Here is a 22,044-nt window from a genome sequence, read left to right as displayed (position 1 = left end):
CATTATTAATGGCATACCTTCTTCTTTATAATGAAATAAACATCCGATCATTTATCTCAAAAAATGGCGAGGCTAAACCGTTGGATTTCTGAGCACTTTGTTTTGTTTTACCCAAGCAGGTCGCTAGCCTCACTTGGAACCCTCCTCTTTTATCCGGGCTTGGGACCGGCTATGAAACCACTGAGCTACTCAGTCCACCCAGCGATATCACAGGCAGAGTAAAGCAAGCCGGGAGAGGATACCGAATGGGAGACAAAGAGATAAAAATAATATACTATGCTGATGACGCAGTAATCATCTCGGAAGACGAATATAACCTACAGAAGCTCCTATATAAATTCCAACAATAGCACGTACAACATGCAAATATCCACAAAAAAAAAAAAACAAAATATCTAAAGAACCGAGAAGATGTAAACTAGCGATCTACGATCAGAGTGTAGAACAAGTGATGTCCTTCAAATATCTAGGGACAAACATAACAAGCGATAGAAATCTAAAGAAAGAAGTAAAAGCACAAACAACGAAGGCAGTATTAATATCAGGATACCTTAGAGATTTAATTTGGCGAAATAAATACATGAGCACAAAATTTAAAATTAGAATATATAAAACTTGCGTAAGGCCGGTCATGACATATGCAATAGAAACTAGAGCGGAGAACACAACCACTAAACGGCTCCTAAGAACAACAGAAATGCGGACTCTGAGATCAATAACAGGACATACGTTACTCGATCGGAAGAAAAATGAAGAAATAAGGGACATGTGCGATATTCAGGATGTGGTAAGATGGGCAAGGAGCCGCAGAAGAGAATGGAGAGACCATGTTGATAGAATGCCAAATGAACGGTTAGCAAAAATTGCAACTCGACCTCCTGGACGACCACCTATAAGGTGGTATGAAAGCTGGTCCTCGGCATCCCAACTACTCCTGGTAAACCCTCGATGAAAATACAGGACCTAGTCCTAACGTAAGAAGAAGATGAAGAAGAAGAAGAAGAAGAAAAAGAAGAAGAAGATAGGTGTGTTGAAGAATCCTTCTGAGTTAAATAGTCTCAAATGCTCTATTATCGTTGAATGAAATCGTTCTATAATTCCGTTCGATTGAGGGTGATCAGGGGAGCAAAAATGAATTTTAATTTTGTGTAATCTTAGTAATTCTGTAATGACTTTATTTTCAAATTCCGTGCCATTATCGCAAATAATTTGATTTGGTATACCGTGATGGGAAAAGTATTTTATCAATTTGTTCGTTATTTCTGTGCCAGAAAGTGCATTTAAATGGTGTGCTTGAGCATATTTAGAAAAACTATCAACTATCGTTAAACATTTTGAATTTTCAAAAGTGAAGGAATCTATGTGAACGATTTCGAATGGTTTATTTGCGGTCGGTGTCAAATTCATTTTCAAATTTACGTAATGCCTATCATATTGCACTGTTGGCATATTTCACACTCGTTAATAAATGTTTGAATAGATTTTTTCATTTCCGGCCAATAATACTTTTCTTTGATTCTTTGAAGGGTTTCATTAATTCCACGGTGGTTTCATTTACTTTTGTGATAATTTTTTATTATTTCTTTGATATCGTCCTTGTTTGTGACATCTAGTAATATTATGGAACATTTTTTCAATTTTATGGATGAAATGAAATATTTTTGCAAGCAAGCTGAGAATGGTTCGTATAGATAATATTGAATATCTGGAACTATATATTCTTTAATAAGATTGATTACATCGTTTTCAAAATTATTTTTAGATAACTGAACCAAGAACCGTTTTTTATTGCCAAATAAAACGATTCTTTTTAATTTTGTGGGTGAATGTAAAACTGATTTAAGGAATATTTGATTTTTGCCATAATTAACAGCACATTCAATCGACGGTATGCCTATACAGTGTAATCTCACTAATCCGGCACTATTGAAAACCGGAGGGTGCCGGATTATTGGAATATTCGGATTACTGGGTTGTACAGAAAAAGTCATAGGTAATAAATAAAATAAAGCATTTCATAGAGAGAATAAATGTATGTAATGTTTTAAATTGGCATGTAAGTACACATGTAATTAACTAGATTTGAAATAATTCTTAATTGAGGTCTGCTTTTGTGCAACTTGTAGTCCTTGCTTTAAAAACCTTTTCTCGCTTGTTGCGAAGAATTGTAATATCTTTGGCAGATATACCGTTTTCTTCTGCCCATGTTATGCAGGTATTGAAACAAATCAATGCTTCATCTGGTTTAACTCTTACAACAGTTGTAGTAGTTGGTGGCTCCAATATTTCTACAGAGCTTTCTTCTTGTACTGCTTCACATACAATTTCTTCATCAGTCATAATTTCCTCTGTTCCTTCGATTCCTTCAAACCAAGAATTCAAATTTTCTTCACTTGTCTCCAATCCTTTTTCTGATAGATTTTGAACCCAATCGGCAATAGGCACATCATCCTCAGTATCCCATTCATTTGTTTCTTCTGTTTCTGATACATCAATCATAGTAGGCCACAACTTTTTCCATGAAGATTGGATTAAGTTAAGAGAAACAGACTTCCAGGCATCAACCTTCAAATTCAATCCTTTAAGGCTCTGCGTTACATCACCATCGTGAGATATAATATGGATCAGCAATTTATTTTTATACAAAGACTTTATTTTTTGGATAACATTTTTATCTTTCGGCTGCAGTAAACGTGTGCAGTTTGGTTGTAGGAAGATGGCTTGGATATTCCCATCACTTGATTGAAGTTCTTGTTCATTTGGGTGGCCTGGAGCATTGTCAAGTACGAGTAAAGCTTTTATAGGCAAGTTTGATCTTTTCATAAACTTCTTGACCTCTGGGACAACGTCTTTATGAAACCATTCTTGTAGCAGACTGGCAGACAAATGTTCTTGAAAACTCCAGTGTTCCAGTAGCATTTGAACACGGCATGAATGTGATTCTATCTTTACTCACTTTACGACCTGGTGCACTTGCTTCTTCAGCAGATACGAACGTTTTATTGGGCAACAGTCTCCAGAACAGACCACTCTCGTCTGCGTTATAGATTTGGTCAGGAAGAAGACCCAGTTCTTCTACTTTGTTTTTAAAATGCTCGACAAAAGGCTGTACTGCAGATTCGTTGCTTGATAATTTTTCACCCGATATGGTTAATAGACGGATACCAAATCGTTTTTTAAATTTATCCAGCCATCCATCGCTCGCACGAAAATCATCTTTTTGGGTAATTTTTTTATAGAATTCGATTGCTTTGGCTTTCAGAATTTCTCCAGATATACGAGTGTGTTTAGAACGCCGATGTATGAACCATAAGTAAAGAGCGTTTTCCATCTTTGGACAATCGCCAACTTTTAGTGTTTTACGCTTTCCTGGCCCTGATTCCATTGTCTTAACGTGGTCTACTATCTTTTGCCTTTTCTTCTTAAGATCGTGTATAGTAGCACGCCCAACACCATATTCTTTTCCCAATTTACACATATTTTGTCCACTATATAACTTTTTTTAAATTTCCATTTTATCATTCAAATCTAGTGTTTTGTGTTTGCGTTTATTTGACATTTTTAACTATAAAAACAAATACGTTAGCACGTGCACGTGATAAGTTTTGGGGTTAGACTGCTAATCGACGACGAAGTGACCAAAGTGCTCAAGTATAGAGGGGTGAGGGAGGCGTGGGCAAAGGGTGTCGGATTATTGGACATGCCGATCTATCGAAGTGCCGGATTAGTGAAATTATACATCATAATTCGAATTTATTGTATCTCTGCTATCAGTTACATCTTTTTTGGTCGCTAGAGTTTTTCTGAATGTCGTCTTCTGCAATTGTTTCTTCAATGTTGACTATCATTGAAAAATCGTCATTGTCTTATATTGTATTGTCTATCGTGGTGTCGTTTATTAGTTTAATGGTAGTTGGTGAAGGGATATTTAAGGTTTGATTCACTTGTTCGGACGTACTAGGGTTATTGTAATAATTTGATGTTCCGCCTAAAATTTCATCGACATCTCTCCAAAATGTCTTATCGTTCCAAAATGAATTGGTATCTTTAGTATGGAGTTCTATTCGCGATAAACAATCTACATTATTTGATTTGCCTTTTCTATAGAAAATTTTATAGTCAAATTCTTCTAATTTAATTCTCCAACGAAGTAATTTGGAATTTGGTTCAACCACACGAGAGGTTTATGATCTGTTATTATATTGAACTGACTGCCATATAAATATGGACGAAATTATTTTGTTGCCCAAACAATAGCAGCTCCTTCTCAATTGTAGAGTCGTTGAGTGTTCTTGAAGCATACGCTATAGGGAGATCTTGTGATAAGATAGCACCTAGTGCTACATTAGAAGCGTCGGTAGTAAGATTAAAGGTTTTTTTGAAGTCTGGATATTGTAATATTGGTTCGTTAGTCAATAGAGTTTTACAAGTCTCGAAACACGTCAAGTATTCGTTGTTAAGTTCAATTTTTCCACCATTTTTTAAACATTTCGTGAAAGGTTTGGTTAGTCGTACAAAGTCTGTAGTATCCAAGCAATCCTAAGAATCCTTTTAGCTGCTTGGGTGTTTTAGGAATTGGATAGTCAAATATTTCTTGATTTTTTTCAAGGTTCGGCTTAACTCCGTCTGATGTAATCACGTGGCCTAGCTAAGCGACTTCTTTCCTTAGAAACTCCGATTTATCCAGTTGTACTTTAAAGTTTGCTTCTCTGAGTCTCTGGAAAACCGTCTTTAAGCTTTATAAATGTTCTTGTAAGGAGGTTGAATACACAATAATGTCGTTTTGTATACCTCTTAGTATATTGTAGGCAACACGCTGGAACGTTGCTGACGCATTTTTCAATCCAAAAAAGGCATGCGTAAAAACTCCCAATGGCCATTTCCAGTGTTGACTGTTGTTTTTTCAATATCCTTTTCTTTCATCTCGATTTGAACCTACTAGCTAGGTCAATTGTAGAGAAGTATTGACAATTGCTCAATTTATTAAGTCGATGACTACCCTCCATTTTTGTTGATTACTGGCATCTAATTTTTTGCTTACGACCCATATAGGGGAAGACTAGGGTGAATTTGAAGGCCTTGTGATATTAGAATTTAGCATTTTTTTAATTTGATTAGCAACTTCTTGCTTATGTACAAAAGGTTACCAATAAGTTTTTGAATATACGGGTATTTCATCTGTTGTACGTATGTTATGTTTAATTTTATTTGTAAATGATAGTGGTTCGCCCTCTTTAATATTTTTTCCTTTTTTTCTTGAGGTCTAATGGTGTATTGTATGAGTCAATATTATTTAGGGCAATGTTTTGTAATTCGTTTTCGTCAAAGCTTTCTACTTGAAATGGTTCTGAAAAATCTAATGATACGGTACTGTCAGATTTATTTAATATTGTTGTTAGAGCAGCGTTGTCCAACAGGCGGCCCGCAGGCCGCATCCCGCCCGCGATGCCATTCGTTGTGGCCCGCGAAATGTTTTACGGAGAGGATTATATTTTCTTTATCCTTACGTACATTACAACATGAAAATGCCGTGTCGCTTGAGCTAGCAAAGGCAAAAAAACCTTTTACTGATGTTAATTTAATTAAAAAGTGTGCCGTTGAAATGGCCAAAGCTTTTGAAGATTCTAAAATGGCGGAGAAATTTCAATCAGTGCCACTTTCTCATCAAACCATACAAAGAAGGATAGTTGCTATGGGTGAGCAAGTAGAAGTCTTTGCCTAGCCTAGTTAAAAAAAGTTCATATTTCTCACTTTGACTGGATGAAAGCACTGATCAATCAGATGTTAGTCAACTCCTAATATTTGTGCGGACTACTTTTGACGATTTTAAAGAGGAGTTTTTTGATATCTGCCCTCTTTATGGAACGACTAAAGGAAAAGACATCTATGAGGCTGTGAAGAAAGCAGTTGATAGAATTGGAGGTTTCGATAAAAGTTCAGCCATAGCAACAGACAGGGCCCCATCAATGACAGGTGAAAAAACTGGATTAGTTGGTCTGCTTCGAGAGAATGGTGTTACTTGTCCTGCAATCCATTGTATTATACATCGGGGAGCTTTATGTGGAAAATCAGTCAAGTTTTTCAAACCGTGAGTAAGATTATAAATAAGATTAGAGATGGAAATCGATCCCTTCTACTCAGGCAACTTAGGCAGTGTTTAATGGAAACAGAGGCTGAGTATGGAGACTTGCTAATGTACAACCATGTAAGGTGGCTGAGTGCAGGAAAATGCATTGAACGGTTTTTTGCCTTAAAGAAGGAAATTCCTGCATTCCTCAATGAATACGTTTTATCGGACACAACTGAACTGGAAAGAAAGCTTAAGGATCCAGAATTCTTAAGACATTTAGCTTTTTTAACAGATCTAACTAATCATCTTAACAGTTTATACTTGAGTCTTCAAGGAAGAAACCAGACGGTTTCAGATTTAATTCGAAAAATAAACGGATTTCGGAATAAGCTGAGCGTGTTTAAACATGCTTTGGAAAAGAACAACCTGACATACTTCCCTAGCTGTCTGCAACTAGCAGAAGAATTCAATAGTGAGGAAAATATTGAGTTTTCATGCTGCAGTTCACAAATTCAACAAGTTATTGTTGAATTCAATACAAGATTTGAAGTAATCGAAAGTCTCAAAAGCAGTTTACTGCTTTATAATAATCCTTTTGGAGCAATCATTGAATATCAACCACCCGACTTACAAATTGAGTTATGTGACCTTCAAGCTGACATGTTCCTAATCACCAGACAAGAAAAGGGACATGAATTTTTCAAATTACTGTCTAAAGAGAAATTTCCAAATCTTCGAGATTTTGGACTGAAGATTACATCAATGTTCGGAAGCACATATAGATGTGAAAGTGCCTTTTCCTCCATGAAATACATTAAAAACCACAACAGAAGCAACCTCACCGATTCTTCCTTACGTCGTCTCATGAGACTGTCTACAACTGAACTGGAGGTAGACATTTCCTCATTGGTGGATGAAGCCGATCGACCACAGTCTTCACATTAGATATAACTTTTCATTATTATTGCAATGTTTCTCTTAGCTCTCAAAAAAAAATATTATAAATTTTCCATTCATTTACAAAAACGTACTCGATGAGCAATAAAAGATATAATACTCTTTTTATGTTTTAATTATTTTTATACCTTACATTATTTTGTTATTACTTTAACAAAATTATTATATGGCCCGCAACCACATCAAAGGTTTAAGTTTTGGCCCTTGGTGCCTTACAAGTTGGACACCCCTGTGTTAGAACATATCCAAGGAGTGACAAGAAATCCTTCTTGGAAATTTAGTTTTGCTTGTAATATCTTTAAATTATCTAATTCAATAAGTCCAACAACATTATGAAATTTAAAAAGTTAAAATTTTAATTTTATTGGATTCAAGAGGTTAAATATGTTTGAGGCCGGAATGTCGGCTCTATATTTATTGGCAGACTTTTGGAATACTGTTGTTACTACGAAAGGATCATTTTTAATTTTGCTAGAATAGTATTTAAAAGCCATGTCGGGATTTATAAATGATCGACTAGATCTGGTATCTATGAGAAATTTTAGATTATATTCGGGTAAAATGATATAAGGTAATTCAATTGATTTGACGTTATTAAAAGGTATTACACTGGATATCGTTTATAACGACCTTCAATGGACCAGGCACATTTGGTCGCTATAGCCGATCGTCGTTATAATCGATCATGACATCTACATTAAGCAAATGTGAAATAGGAATTTTGTTAAATCAATTACACATTGTCAACATAATAATAATAGAATTTTTTATTGATAATGATATAAAACTTAATTTTTTAAAATAATTAACATAAATAAAAGGAAAATCAATTTCGAGCTGAAAAGTAATCGGTAATAACTTTTTGTTTTTTACATTTTTTTAGATAAAACTCGCGCGAAATTTTTTTTTTCGATTTTATCAAGTCCAGATTTTATATTCTGAGTACAAAATTGATTGTCACACATCACAAATTTCTTCAAAAGTTGTGCCGCCCTCAATGCGTCGGTTAACGGTGGGATGTCAAGTTGTTCTTCTTCATCCTCTTCTCCATTGTCGGTTTCAATATCGGCGTCAAGTTCATTGATAAGGACCTCATCACTAATATCTTGTTCCGTGTGGAGACCCTCGTCAATTTTTGCATAGTCTGCTAAGACATCTTTATTTATTAAGGTTGGCAGTTCTAAGGATTCGGACCACGGCGTCGCTAAAACCGATCTTTTAATTTGGTGGGTCTTACCAAAATGAGTTGTTATAACCGAGGTCGTTATTTCCGATCAAAAATGCGTTGCTAAGGCTTGTAGAATCACGGGTCCGGAAAATATGGTAGCTATAACCGATACGTCGTTATAACCGAGGTTGTTATAAACGATATCCAGTGTATTTTAGGACTGTTATTTATAGGCAAATTTTCCGAGGCACTTAACGAAAATTTTCGTTTCTATTTACTCTATCAAGTTGATAAGTAGTATAATCAGAATCATCGTAATTATTATTAAAATATTCCCAATCTTCGGGATCATAGTTTTCTTGAATATCGACGTTATATAATTCTTCATTTTGAGGAAATGAAATTTAAATATCTGGGAATCGAAATATCTGGACACGGGGACGTGGAGACGGAAGTAAGAAACCAAGCTACAAGAGCCTCAAGAGCAGCAGCATACCTAAATGACACAATCTGGCGAAATAAATACATTCGAACTGAAGCAAAAGCCCGCATATACAAGACCGCAATCAGACCTATATTATCCTATGCAGCAGAGACTCGACCTGAGACCTCTAAAACGAAACGGATATTGGAGACTACAGAAATGAAAATAGTTCGAAGAATAGCGGGAAGAACACTAATGGATAGATAAAATGGAATGAGCACATTGACCGCATGACGAAAGAACGAATTGTGAAAATATCAAGGGACAAATCACCAGCAGGACAAAGAAGCCGCCTTGGAAGACCTAGGAAAAGATGGAGTGACAACCTCCCAGGTGACTGAACAGAGGCAATGACGTGAAGAAAAACAAGCAATGATGCCTATACACAGCAGGAAGAAGAAGAAGATATAATTCTTCAGAAGTACATTTCGGCCCTTTACATTGTATAAAATTATTTGTAGATGGCGGCGGCCTTTTATATATTGGTTGATTTTGGATATTTGGAGCGGTAGCTTGTGCGCTAATGGACATGGGTAAGTTTGCGTTCGGATTTGGCCTGAAGACGTTTACATTTTGATTGTGCCTGTTGAAAACTTGTGAGGCTCTAGAAAAATTTTTATGTGTAGTTCTTGAATTAATTGGGATTGGTTGTGAAGGGAAATTATTCGGAGTTTGAGAATTGAATGTTTGTGAATTGGAACTGGGCGAATTAAAATTTCTATACTGATTTTGAATAGGTGGTTAATAATTAGGTTTGAAATCATACATTGGTCTCGAGTTATGTTTAAAATGTTGTGTTCTATGATTATTTCTCGATGAATTTTGTAAATAGTGCGCGTTTTCCTCTTGTAAAACAAATTGCATTGCTTCGCTTAACGAAGTTGGTTTCATACAACGTATTGTAGTTTCTTTAAACCCAGAAAGTTAAATTTTGATATAATAGTCGTTTCAAATGTTTACCTTCTTCTGTAGTTTCGTGTAAATTTACATAACTGCAAAGTAAATTCAAAATTTGCTAGCACTTATCGTAAAATGATTGTGGGCTTTCATTAGAACTTTGTCTTAGCATTACGAGATCCCTATTTAGACATACTTCATCTCAATGATCCGAGAAGTTTCTCATCAAGACATCTTTCAATTCGTTCCAAGTATTACATGTTTGAATATTAATTACTGTCTAAGCTTTACCCTTTATTTTTGCTATTATAGAGTTCAACAAATAAACTATTCAAGTCATTTGGATTTCCGTCAAAATCAGGAATACAATTTGAATATTCCCATTTGAAAGATTGTACCACCATATCTATTTGATTACTTACTGTACCACTTGAATTTCTCGGGTTAGAGTCACTAGTGGTTTCTAATAATAAATTATTGCATGCTCGAGTTACTTCAGAATTCATAAATTGTACTTACAGAACATAAAGGATGATTTTAAACATGCCTTATTAGCTATGAGAACTCAACTGGATTCTCGCAGATTTTGGGCAATATGGGTCCCAGATCTCGTTTAATAGTTGGTAGCGGCTTGAACAGGTCCTCAGTGGACGGGGGAGTCCAAAGATATGGTAATTCACTGCACAAATATCCTCCACAATAATTCAACAATGTAGCTAAGTGTTCGATTTATTTCGGTAAATCGTTAATATGAAATCGAATGTTCGGCCCGAAATATCCTACTGACTGCGCCAAATAAATCACCAAAGGTGGAAAATCACTTTTAAAAACTTTATTTACTACTTTACATTTAGAAATTCCCAACAATAAAATTTACGTTTAATTATATGACAACTAAATGACTGACTAACTAACATGTCCTTTTTATTTATACATATTGTTATGATAAGCGAATTTTTATAGTGTCGTCAGCTTCTTCTATATGGGGTTCTTGAAAATGAGTGCCATAATTCGTGAAAGTGATAAAAAATGAGTGCCATAATTCGTGAAAGTGATAAAAGTTTAAATTTGTACTGCATTTTAGTTGTTTTATTAGTGATATTTTGATAATTCTACCCATTATAGTGATAAATGATTTCATTTTTTTGGTGAAATTTGATTATATATTGTTTTTCATAATATGTACCCATTAATTTAATAAAACATGTTTTCTTCATAAATATTTGAAAAGTTTTACAACATAGCTGCTGTATATAAACAATATTAAATAAACATAAAGTATTTTAATTGTTTTTGCATGATATCTTAAGCTTGAAAATATATTTTTCAATGATTTAAATTTTATTTTCGCCTAATTAATAAATAGTAAATTATTATATTTCTATTTATTTTAAAACAAATTAAAATGTTTAAAATTGAATTATTATTAATTTTTCAAGTCAGTTTTAGTGGAAATAAAAAAATATTAAATCTTCATACCAATTATTAATAAAATTAATATACAATAAAAATATTTTCATATTTGATACCCCTTGTAAGAAAAATTAATATAATAAAGAATCACACAAATGATATAAACCACCATAAAACTCATCCAATTGATTTTAAAGAGTCAATTGAAGCCCAAATATACCCAGGTTCAGCTGTTGCATATGGAGAAGGATACGGAGTGTTTCTTGATTTATAATAATCCGAGGGAGCATGCATAACAAATTCCATAGACTCTAAATTTCTTGATATATCTTCTTCGGGGCCTATTGAAAAAATAGAGATTTTAGGGCTTTACAGACGATGTTTCTTGAATAATACAATTATTTCAATAATGTTTCAATTACCTATGATATAAGTAGCAGCATCAAATGTTTCATTTGGTGGAGGACTTTCTTGAGTTGGAAGTAACCACGTTATAACGGCACTTTTATTACAATACTGATCAGTCATCAAAGCTTTTATTTGAGCATAATATTTATCGCCTTCTGAATCTTTAAGAGAAACAATATCTCCAACTTGAATGTAATGTCCCTACAAACAGTTGAAATTTTGCAACAATAACTTAAAAATATAAACACTCACTTTATAAAAGACCCATTCACTTGTAACGGTCGTTGCTACTGCCGTTGGAGCTTTAACAGGTGTTTTTTTTAACAATGCTCTTCGACCTCTTGTTTTGGGCGCAGATATTTTTGGAACAGCGAAAGGATTTAATCTCGTCCTATAAGATCTTGTAGCTCTCAATTTCCGTTTACTTATTTTCGTGTCCGGTTCGTCATCGTTTTCTAATTCAGTTTTTAAATTGTCTTTTGCTTCATTAATACAATCTAAACAAATAGCTCCTAGATTCTCGGCGTTCTTCCAGAGAGGTGATTCATTTGTTTCACATTTTAAACAAACCAATGGCCCTTTGGAAGGCATATTAAAACGTTCATTTAGCACAATATTTTAAAATACACTAGAATATAACCACAAAATAAGAAACTTTGAAAATGATGTATTATGGTGTTCACTTTCGTAGGTTAGTATACTTTGAGGTTGATTATTGGCAGCCCATAATACATATCAGTATCAACATTGCCGCTACCGTGAAAATTCTAAATGTATAGAACGACTTATCAAAAATTTCCAATCTCTAATTTATGGATTGTAGATACAAAAATACGTTTATTTGGTTTAAAATGCTAAATTGAATATATATAGCTCGCTATCGGAATTTCTTCTTTGTTGTTCGTCAGTCCAATTAACGTATTCTCTGGCAAATCGTAGACGGACTGCTCAGTGGGTTGGGGTTAATTTGGGGCCAGTAACTGGCCTTTTGGCTCAATGTTAGCTGCTTTAAGTCTCCTTCTGATTGTCTAGCCACTCACAGACACTCTTCGGGTTTCTCTGAGCTTCTGTTGAACTTAAATATCAATGACGGCACAATTTCTTAGCAATGTGCTGACAATTAATCGGCCATATTTCTCGGGTGTTCACCTTTGTCTTCCAGAACCGCATCTTCAATGGATGTTACCAGTTTCTTGATAACGATGGTAAACTCTGGCCTTGTGTGACCGTTTGAGTAGCTTTATCACTGTTGTGTCCGTTTCAGGTAGAATTCTTGTTTGTTTTTAACGGAAATGTATACCCGTTGACGTTGGTTAACTGATAAGTGATGGATCAGGTAGATAAGCGTTTATAATAGTCAGATACCCCTAATTAATATAAAAAGGGTGGTTTTACTACTTTTACTGAGAAAAATACAATTTCGTGTTCACTTTTTATGCCGGTGACTATATATTGATATGCGCAAATCAAAATGTTATGAAATTTATTCATATTTTTTTTGTCTTAAACTATTCCTGAATATGTTCAATTTTACATTACCAAATAAACAATATTTGATTCTAACCATATCTTATTAGAAACCCGTTAACGGAGATTTAGGCATTTCGTAATCTGATAACCTTTATATCACTTTAGTACACTACGAATAAAAAAAACAAATTCACAAATTTTTTCATTAATCTGAAATCAAATATTTTTCAAAGCCAGCTTTTATATTTTTTTGTGAAAGCACAAACGAACAGTTAATCAACAAGTGTGACAAGATAAAACTTATTGAACTCACCAATATAACCAATATTTGTCAATAACATTTGATCGTATATCAAATTATTATTACTATCGGTTCAAAATGGCATTCGCAGGAAAAGTAATTTTAATAACAGGTGCTAGTTCAGGAATCGGTGCCGCTACCGCTAAGCAATTTGCTGGTCTAGGTGCGACACTCGCACTAGCCGGTAGAAACATGGATAACTTGAAACAAGTTGCTTCCGATTGTTCTACAAAATCTATTCCATTATTACTAACTGGGGAATTAACCAATGAAAAAGATACAAAAGCAATCGTAGATAAAACTATTGAACATTTTGGAAAACTAGATGTTCTAATCAACAACGCTGGTATTCTTGAAACAGGTGAATGTTTGTAATAAATAAATATATTCGTAAACCAAATTATGATAAGGAAATCATCAAAAGAAAAACTTGTAGGTACCATTGAAACCACCACTCTCGATCAGTATGATAGATTGATGAACACCAACGTAAGATCAATGTATCACCTTTCTATGCTTGCTGTACCACACCTTATTAAATCAAAAGGCAGTATCGTTAACGTCAGTAGTGTTAATGGTCTAAGAGCATTTCCAGGAGTATTAGCATACTGTATGTCTAAAGCTGCAGTGGATCAGTTTACTAGATGTGTTGCTTTAGAATTAGCGCCAAAGCAAGTTCGGGTGAATTGTGTAAATCCAGGTGTTACTATAACTAATCTTCATAAACGAGGTAAGTGAATCTTCCAATTTTTAATTGGCATGTCTCATTTGATTTTGCAGGAGGAATGAACCAAGAACAGTATGAGGCTTTCTTGAAAAAAACTCAAGAAACTCATGCTTTAGGTAGACCCGGTAAGCCTGAGGAAGTTGCTAGAACAATTATTTTTTTGGCTAGCGAGGATTCTAGTTTTATCACTGGAGCTACTGTTCCTGTTGATGGTGGTAGACATGCTATGTGCCCTAGATAGAACGTGCCTAACATTGTAGTAATTCTTGTAAAATTATGTAATAAAGTTGGTTATTTGGTATTTTTTTTCATATTTTTATCTTTGATTTGCAGCTGTATCATCCCTTTAGGCTGCTCTTCTACATTCTTCTTCTAACCTTGTTTTTCCTTGTATTACAACATTTAGCTAAGATATTCAAATTACCTTTTTTTGTTTGTTTTATGAGTTCTGTATGTTTGGTGATTAAGAACGTGCACTAGCGTGGTTCTAAAGAATGTGTTCTGTTTTATTTTATACATCTTACATCAATTCCACATGATTACCAACGCTTAGAATCTAATTTCCCCTGATACACAAATAATGATTCCACTAACACTTTATTATACACATACTTTCATTACAAATGTCAACGTAAAAGTTGACATAAAAAGGCATCAAGTTGGCAAAAATGACGCAAAAGTGAAAAAGTTTAAATTTGTACTGGAATTTAGTTGTTTTATTTGTCATATTTTGATAATTCTACACATATAAAAATATATTTATTTTACATGTTAAGCTATTATGTTTCAATACTGTTAACTAATCGTACTGACTGTTACTGTCCGACAATTTTGTTCAAAACTTACGAAGGTTATATCAGGCATTACTTACTTGAACCCTGTTATTGTTTAATATCTGTATCAACAATATATAACGCCGGTTCAAATTTAGTAAATTCTCGATGTGCAGGTGATTTGAATGTATATCAACATATACATGAGGAAACCAAACATCATCAGGTAGATACCAGGTTTTAACAGCCTTTAATCATAGTTTGAAAGAAACATCTGATTCTCAAATTTCTAAAAATTCTGTATCATGAACTCTTGTTCTAAGAAAGCCAATACAATGTTAGAATTCATAATGCACACTTTCAAATGCTACATAAAATAAAAAGAAATAACTTTGAAACATTAGAAACGTATAGTGTACTTAGAATTCATATTTACCGATTTTTTCTCACTTAAACCAACAATTTGATCTGTTCATACCTCACATGTTTAACACATTGAGCCCCGGTGCGGTCCATAGGCCCGTAAATGAACTTTCTCGACAGCCCAGCCTATGGACCACACAAGGTATTTTATTTTAAACCTTCCACACCATCCCAGAGACCATATTCAAGTGTTTTACAGTTTTGTTGGACCGTTCTGAGTCCTTGAAAAATTATCCTACAATTTGATTTTTTTTCAAGATCTTCAATTGTAAAACAAAAAACCTTTATATATATATATATATATATTTTTTTTTTTTTTCAACACAATTCAAGTTATATATGAGTATTTTTTATTTTTGCTACGTCCACGTTACCTGTACCTATCTTTAGTAAATTTTGCTTTTAAATTGAAAACTTTTGTTATTCTTTTATAAAGAATCTGGACATTCATCCTTCTCAAAGAAGTGTTGTAACTTGCCATTTGATGAGATGGATCTATAGAAGGTTTGCCTTTGTTATAGTCGAAAACTTGAGGCTGTGCAACCACTCAATGCTGACTGTCGTTATCAGCATACTTTGTAGAAATCCTTAACACATCATGCTCTGGACCCCGTGGAAGCATTTAGCAATAAACTTTTCTTGGACCGCACACAAAACATTTTTTCGTATTTTTTGTTCAAATAAATTTTTTTTTTAATTTCCTTGGATCCACACCTCATATGAAGTGTAAAAACAAAATTTTAGGTCCAGGGGGAGTTTATCAATTTTAGTTGGTATAATTCCCAAAATACTTTTTGTACAGCACAGGTAGTAACCCATAAAAATCAACGAATGGTAATAAAATTATATTTTTACTAAATCAAACTATAACAAAATATTTTTTATTCGCTAGGAATTCCTAATTCTTCATTAGTCCACTTGGTGGGATCCGGATAAGGAAATTCGCCCTAAAAAACGATATTCCCTAATTATGAGAATACTGATTTTAAATTTATACTATACTTACCAAAATATGATCGGGTTCAGTCCATAAATGCCACAATATCCACCACCACATAAAACCTTGAACACCTTCTGCTACATAAATTAAATTTTTAGAAGCTGGTGGAGCACCCGATCGGTAGTTAACACTAAAAATATTTTAATGTAGTAAAATAACAAAATTACATAACGTTCTTAAATGTTTATGAATACTAAGTATAGTGTGTAAAATACCTATGACCTCCATGACGTACTATTTGATTAACTGGATTTGTTCTCAAATTTTTAAGAGTTTTTATAGTCGTTAGGCCACGAGAAATTAACATTTTCAAATATTTTTATTAATATGATTTGTAGAAATATAATATCGACAACTACTTCTTCTTTTATTTAACCCAAATGACAATCATAGATACAAAAACCTTCAACTTTCGTTTTTAATCACTAACGTTTAATTCATATATATTTAATAATTACATGGTTTGATTTTAATAAATTATCTACTTAATTCTTTTTAAAAATAGTTTGAATTGTGGAACTTTTTCAATTTTTCATTTTTTTGTATTGACTAGTAGTAATACTAAAGAGTAGCTCTATTTATGATGAAGAGAAGAAGAATATTGCGCTTCGTTGAATTTTAGGTTATACTAAATTTCAATTCTTTCAAATATAATTCTAACAAATTCGTTACTAATTTATAAATATAAATATGGCCCAAATATCGGCAACAGAACAAAAAGGAATGCAACAGATCGATCTTACAACATTAAATATACAACAATTGTATCAACTGAAACAACAATTGGATCAAGTAAGAATATAATTATGTTAAGTATGGTTTTATATATCAATATAATTTTCAGGAATTGAATTTGTTTCAAGAATCTTTGGCGTCATTAAAAATGGCACAAGGGAAATATCAAAATTCCGGGGAAGCTTTGGAGAAAATTACACCACAATCTGAGGGACAAGAAATTTTAGTTCCATTAACTGGATCTGTATCCTTTTATGTAAAATTTATACGTTTAGTTACCAATCTTTTTTTTAATAAAAATATTTTTCTTAATTTAGTATTCTTAGATGTATGTCCCTGGTAAACTTCATGATACTAATAATGTTATTATTGATATAGGAACAAGGTATTATGTAGAAAAGGTAAGTGTATTGATTTATTTTTCTAAAAACTCGTATTTTTACGCAAAATTGTTACAGGATGTTGAAGGTGCTAAAGATTATTTCCAAAGAAAAGTGAAATTTGTTACAGAGCAGATGGAAAAAATTCAGTGGTTAGGTTTGGAAAAAAGCAAGATCAGAGACGCTGTAGTAGAAATTGCTGAAATGAAAGTTGCCCAGCAACAACAGCAGCAGAGTTGAGTCTTGAAAATAAAAATGTGCATTTGATTATACATATTTATTATTTCTTTTCAGTTTTGATATTAACATTATAATAATTGTATTAACATAAAATTTTGAAAATGTTTGTGCTTTTTTTTTATTTATTGTGATGTTTGAATGCTGAAAATCATTGCAATATGTAATATAGTTTTATCCACTTAGTATTTTGATTATTTTTCTATTCAAACATATAAAATGTGCAATAAGTAACAAATTAAAAATAAAAGTAACTATATAAAACAATTCTACGACTTTACAATGTAGGATACAGACATGGGGGTAGCTTGCTCTAGGACTATATTATCACGAATGTGTCTCCGCTCTAGAGCCGGCCCTGCCTAGATGTATTGAAATTCTAAAATTTGGTGAAGGCTCTTCGACTTTTTATAAACCGCGGAATTCGTTTGATGTTTAGTTTTTCTACATCTGTTTTTATAGCAATCGGTTTATTTACATTGTTTCTTTTGAATAATTTCTAGAAAGATCTATTTATTTATTTGTTTTGTTCCTTTATTTCAGCAAGACGAATTAGTAAATTAATCGAAAATTTAAATCAATTATTCAAGTTAGTTAAGTGATAGTGAAAAGTGAATTATTATAAGTTAGTGTAGTGTATTGTGTACAAATAAATTAAGAACGTAAGAGACAGTGGCTATTAATTTACCCTACGAATATAATGGTATAAATGAAGAAGAAAAACAAAACTATCAATAACTATAGATTAATGTATGAACTATCGAAACTATTAAGTAAAACTATTGCAACAATCGCATTTCGAGAGCTAAAAATTTGTCGAAAGAAACTTGATTTGTTATCAATGATTTGAGACTATTATTTCGTGAAGTTTGGTATGATATTAGCTCTAAAATATCCCCTTGTCGTGAGGCTCTTTTTTTTCTTGCTCCTTTGTAACATGAGCCAGAAGAGGTAAGCTACATAGTCCCGAGATAAAGAGCTCACATTGCAAAGTCGTTGCTACCGATAAACAATCTGGGGTTGATATTCTTGACCAACAGAGGTCCTTCGATGTTTCAATTTAAAAAAACTTCTTTTAACTTTTAGTTGTTACTACAAACGGAAAACTTTGAATTTTATGAGTAATAATTTTTTAAAGTAATGGAATTCCCGAATATCGGAATTTTACCATGTTTTTTCTTTCTTTGTTTTGTTTGTTGTAAAATAAAGGGGTTTATGTGTAATATCACTTTAAAATTATACCTCGATCCAACCCCTAATTCATGAAAAAAATATCTTTGCTTCTGTATCGAAAACTTTTCTGTATCAAGAGAAGAAGTGACCGAGTTTCTGTGATATTGTGGGTACTATTTTAAGAACTTTTACATGGGCCCCCCTGTAGTTAGAGGGCGGTAGCTACTCTACCTGGATATAGATAAAACTTAAAGTCTTCCGGTTTGTGTTTTGTTTTAGTAAGGCTAGGTTATTCTTCTTTCCTAGCCTTCGCCCATATGATTACGCAGTAATTAAATATTCTAGGGAGTATGAATAACCTAGAAAAGCAACACAAATGCCAAACTCTTTTTAGGGAAGTTACAAAAATTTTAATATGGAGATAAACAGTTTTTATCGTATAATATATGTTATCTATGATACGCGTTCTATAGTGTACTGTAGTGTAATGTAGCTTTAAGTTTGTTCTGTTGTCGTCATTCACAATAATGACTTGTGATTTTAGATTTTGGCGGTTTATTTAAATATATCTTACAGCATTAGCATGTTTTTTTAGTTTTACATGTTTGTGTTTTAAAAAATATTTGAATACACAGATTATGTGTTTGATTTGTTTCATTACTGACTCATTTAGATGTTATTTTGGAATATTACATTATCATTTCAGTGCTAGCGTTGCATTGATCTTTAATAAGTATGTGGAGCAAGTGCAACTACGTGAGTTTCATTTCAACTTGGCCGCATTGCCTGCGATATTACAAAGCAGGTTTATTTGAAGATCAAAATACCCACCAGCATATATGAACTGGCTTTGTTAACGACATTATCAACCGAGTAAGGATTTAAAGTAATTATATTTTCAGTGGAATTGCATCGCAAAGTCCAAGAAAATTGTATTATTAAAATTAAATTGAAAATTATTAGGCTCTGTTCTCTTTATTCTATTTGATTCAAAATGTTAACAAGTCACATTGTGACAAAAAGGCAAATAGCACAAATAACATAAGAAAAAATATACTTTTTATAAAACCGATCTTGAGAATGACATTTATAATTTAAGCTGACACGATTAAAAACTAGAACAGTTGCGTATGCAGATTTCTTGGAAAGATAACGGATTTTTCAAAGCATCTTGACATGTATTATTGCTACTTGAACATGATACCAGTTCAGAGTGTTGTTTATCGCTATTTGAAGATGTACAACTGCTGATGCAACAGGAAACTCATCACATAGATTGGAAACAATTTTATTGTTATTTCTAATGGATCTTCAATGTACTCCTCATCAAACGCTGATGACCTCCATCCTCCATATCGTTTGACCTTCGTCATATCCACTCCTGAATTCACAATTAAAGACGCTATCTTCGAAAGCAGTGACCAGTAAAGAGCTTCGGATGATTTTAAATAGGAAGTAATGTCGACCGGCATTTTACCAAACGTGTTTATTCCAACTGGCTGGATAGTGCACGTTATTTACAAAAAATAGTCAATTAGAAGTGCTGGGAGAGCGTAATGCAGCAGATTTGCAGAAATAACTGATGTAGTTTGATACAAAAACTACACTAGACGTTGGTTTTCGTTTCCGAAATATGTATTAGCAACGAATCTCCTAATTCATAATAACTGCGTTATAACAATTATCGCCACTTTCATCATCAAATAAATAATCGGTATCTGGAGCTTCATAAATTTATTTGTTTTCGCATCCCATCCCATTTTCTGTCGCGACCAGAACGTTCCCCATCATCGGTGTCTGTAAGCCCACGGATAAATTCAGCAAACCAATAGCAATTGGTTGTCACTTTTTTATGAGTAACCGAAATGTCATAAAATTTAACACATAGTCTTTTGAAAGTTGGTACTTCATAAACGTCATATCGATTTGTCAATGCCAGCGCTACCTATGTGTCAGTCACACGACTTATTACCCGCGTATAAAGAGTTATTATTCACTCGGTGATTTATGCCACTCGATAGCGCTCGTGGCAACAAACTTCATTTACACATCATTTACATTTAGAGTTTCAAGGTGAATCTTAACTCAAATTTGGTACATCCAATTCTTTTTCTTATTTAACTTCTCTAATTTAACGTTAACCTCAGATATTTTGAAGGTACGTAAACTGATTATAATATTATTTTAATAATTATTTATACAGATTTATCAATTTAGACTGTGTTATTATATTGAAATAACCTGTAAAACCGATACGATCCTATATTTGGAAATGGTTTAAAACAATTTTATCCCACCATCAAACCGAAATTATAAAGTTTGATTACTTATATTGTTTCATTACGTATTGACACTAAAAATGTAATTTATATGTATGAGATGGATACATAAGATTGTATTTCGTTGATGCAAGTTATATTACTTTGTTCGTTTCCTTTTCTACGCAAACAAAATGTAAATGGGGTAGAGAAAAAAAATCTATCGATTTATATCAATTTGAGCACCAATTGAATTTTGAAGCAAAATTATATTTTTAAATCAAATCAATAAAAGAATAGAAACTTTGAATATTCAGCTTTCACAACTGTCAATTGAGTATAACCTCAACAAATATGAGATCCATTGATCCCACTGCTTTTAAAAAGTATAGAATATGGGAAGGCTGTGATTGCCAGAGATCTTCTTCTATTTCAAGCGTTCCTAGGTGTAGTGCTCTGGAGTTCTTAGTGTAAGACTTCGAGATAATGTGGATAGAGGTTTCGTTTTTAATAGCCAGACCTTGTATAAGAAAGAAGAAATCACATTCTAATCATTCAAACAATTTATCACCACAGAACTATACTTTCAATCAAGTCTTTGACAGTAATATAAACCGAAACTATGGGAATATTTTTAATAACCAAATAGGATTCATTTGCTTTTCTTTGTTATGTAGAATATTAATTAAATATATTATTATATATTTTCATTTTATTTAAAAGTTCGTATTAACTTTTTCTTGTTTACCATAACGATACGCTACTGGAAATTACACTGACTAATAAATATCTCTCTTTACCTTACGGTAACTGTAATCTACTGTTCTCTTTCACTGATCTCAACAATTACGATTAAAGCAACGTTGTCATATAAACACAAAAGGCTGAATATTGTAGAAGTACTTATTTTATATACACTACTAGTCAAAAGTTTTTGTCCGCCCTGTAGTTTGCGTGTCACACAACAAATAACAAAAAAAAATGATCGATTTTGATATTTTCATTTGAAGTAACATATTCAGATAAGTAATAATGAAAGTATAAATTTTTGACATTCTCAGTAAGAATTTGGACAAATAATCGTCGTCTATTTGGTTCTATTCGTTTCTTAGGATATTCCAAAGATAAGAAGTGGAAGCAGGACACTGCTTTCTAATTTCCTGCTCATTT

General features: G+C 33.0%; 7 protein-coding genes across 7 annotated transcripts; 3 read left to right on the top strand and 4 right to left on the bottom strand.

Annotated features, from left to right (window-relative positions):
• Nucleotides 1-2,094: 2,094 nt before the first annotated feature.
• Nucleotides 2,095-2,823, bottom strand: LOC130447109 (jerky protein homolog-like). The gene has a single exon (XM_056783766.1). It carries the CDS (start codon nucleotides 2,821-2,823, stop codon nucleotides 2,095-2,097), a length of 729 nt encoding a protein of 242 aa, XP_056639744.1.
• Nucleotides 2,824-2,851: 28 nt separating this feature from the next.
• On the bottom strand, nucleotides 2,852-3,478 carry LOC130447108 (jerky protein homolog-like). The gene has a single exon (XM_056783764.1). The coding sequence runs from the start codon at nucleotides 3,476-3,478 to the stop codon at nucleotides 2,852-2,854; it is 627 nt and encodes a 208-aa protein (XP_056639742.1).
• Nucleotides 3,479-5,602: 2,124 nt separating this feature from the next.
• LOC130447107 (general transcription factor II-I repeat domain-containing protein 2A-like) lies at nucleotides 5,603-7,015 on the top strand. Its single transcript, XM_056783763.1, has 3 exons — nucleotides 5,603-5,696; nucleotides 5,833-6,088; nucleotides 6,142-7,015. The coding sequence occupies exons 1-3, from the start codon at nucleotides 5,603-5,605 to the stop codon at nucleotides 7,013-7,015; spliced, it is 1,224 nt and encodes a 407-aa protein (XP_056639741.1).
• A 3,378-nt stretch (nucleotides 7,016-10,393) lies between these two features.
• On the bottom strand, nucleotides 10,394-12,113 carry LOC130446442 (GATA zinc finger domain-containing protein 1). The gene is made up of 3 exons (XM_056782710.1): nucleotides 11,650-12,113; nucleotides 11,412-11,598; nucleotides 10,394-11,330 (listed from the first exon to the last, which is right to left on the bottom strand). Exons 1-3 carry the CDS (start codon nucleotides 11,986-11,988, stop codon nucleotides 11,167-11,169), a joined length of 690 nt encoding a protein of 229 aa, XP_056638688.1. The 5' UTR covers nucleotides 11,989-12,113; the 3' UTR covers nucleotides 10,394-11,166.
• Nucleotides 12,114-12,999: 886 nt separating this feature from the next.
• Nucleotides 13,000-14,243, top strand: LOC130446733 (3-oxoacyl-[acyl-carrier-protein] reductase FabG-like). The gene is made up of 3 exons (XM_056783134.1): nucleotides 13,000-13,529; nucleotides 13,605-13,898; nucleotides 13,949-14,243. The coding sequence occupies exons 1-3, from the start codon at nucleotides 13,247-13,249 to the stop codon at nucleotides 14,134-14,136; spliced, it is 765 nt and encodes a 254-aa protein (XP_056639112.1). The 5' UTR covers nucleotides 13,000-13,246; the 3' UTR covers nucleotides 14,137-14,243.
• A 1,680-nt stretch (nucleotides 14,244-15,923) lies between these two features.
• Nucleotides 15,924-16,473, bottom strand: LOC130446604 (NADH dehydrogenase [ubiquinone] 1 beta subcomplex subunit 2, mitochondrial-like). Its single transcript, XM_056782968.1, has 3 exons — nucleotides 16,307-16,473; nucleotides 16,098-16,221; nucleotides 15,924-16,038 (listed from the first exon to the last, which is right to left on the bottom strand). The coding sequence occupies exons 1-3, from the start codon at nucleotides 16,396-16,398 to the stop codon at nucleotides 15,973-15,975; spliced, it is 282 nt and encodes a 93-aa protein (XP_056638946.1). The 5' UTR covers nucleotides 16,399-16,473; the 3' UTR covers nucleotides 15,924-15,972.
• A 211-nt stretch (nucleotides 16,474-16,684) lies between these two features.
• On the top strand, nucleotides 16,685-17,628 carry LOC130446515 (prefoldin subunit 5). The gene is made up of 4 exons (XM_056782826.1): nucleotides 16,685-16,883; nucleotides 16,936-17,070; nucleotides 17,153-17,227; nucleotides 17,285-17,628. Exons 1-4 carry the CDS (start codon nucleotides 16,782-16,784, stop codon nucleotides 17,444-17,446), a joined length of 474 nt encoding a protein of 157 aa, XP_056638804.1. The 5' UTR covers nucleotides 16,685-16,781; the 3' UTR covers nucleotides 17,447-17,628.
• Nucleotides 17,629-22,044: the final 4,416 nt, after the last annotated feature.

This window comes from Diorhabda sublineata, chromosome 7 (genome assembly GCF_026230105.1).
Source record: "Diorhabda sublineata isolate icDioSubl1.1 chromosome 7, icDioSubl1.1, whole genome shotgun sequence".
Classification (NCBI taxonomy): domain Eukaryota; kingdom Metazoa; phylum Arthropoda; class Insecta; order Coleoptera; family Chrysomelidae; genus Diorhabda; species Diorhabda sublineata.
The sequence above is the reverse complement of the archived record's forward strand: the minus strand, read 5'-3'. Positions and strand labels throughout refer to the sequence as shown.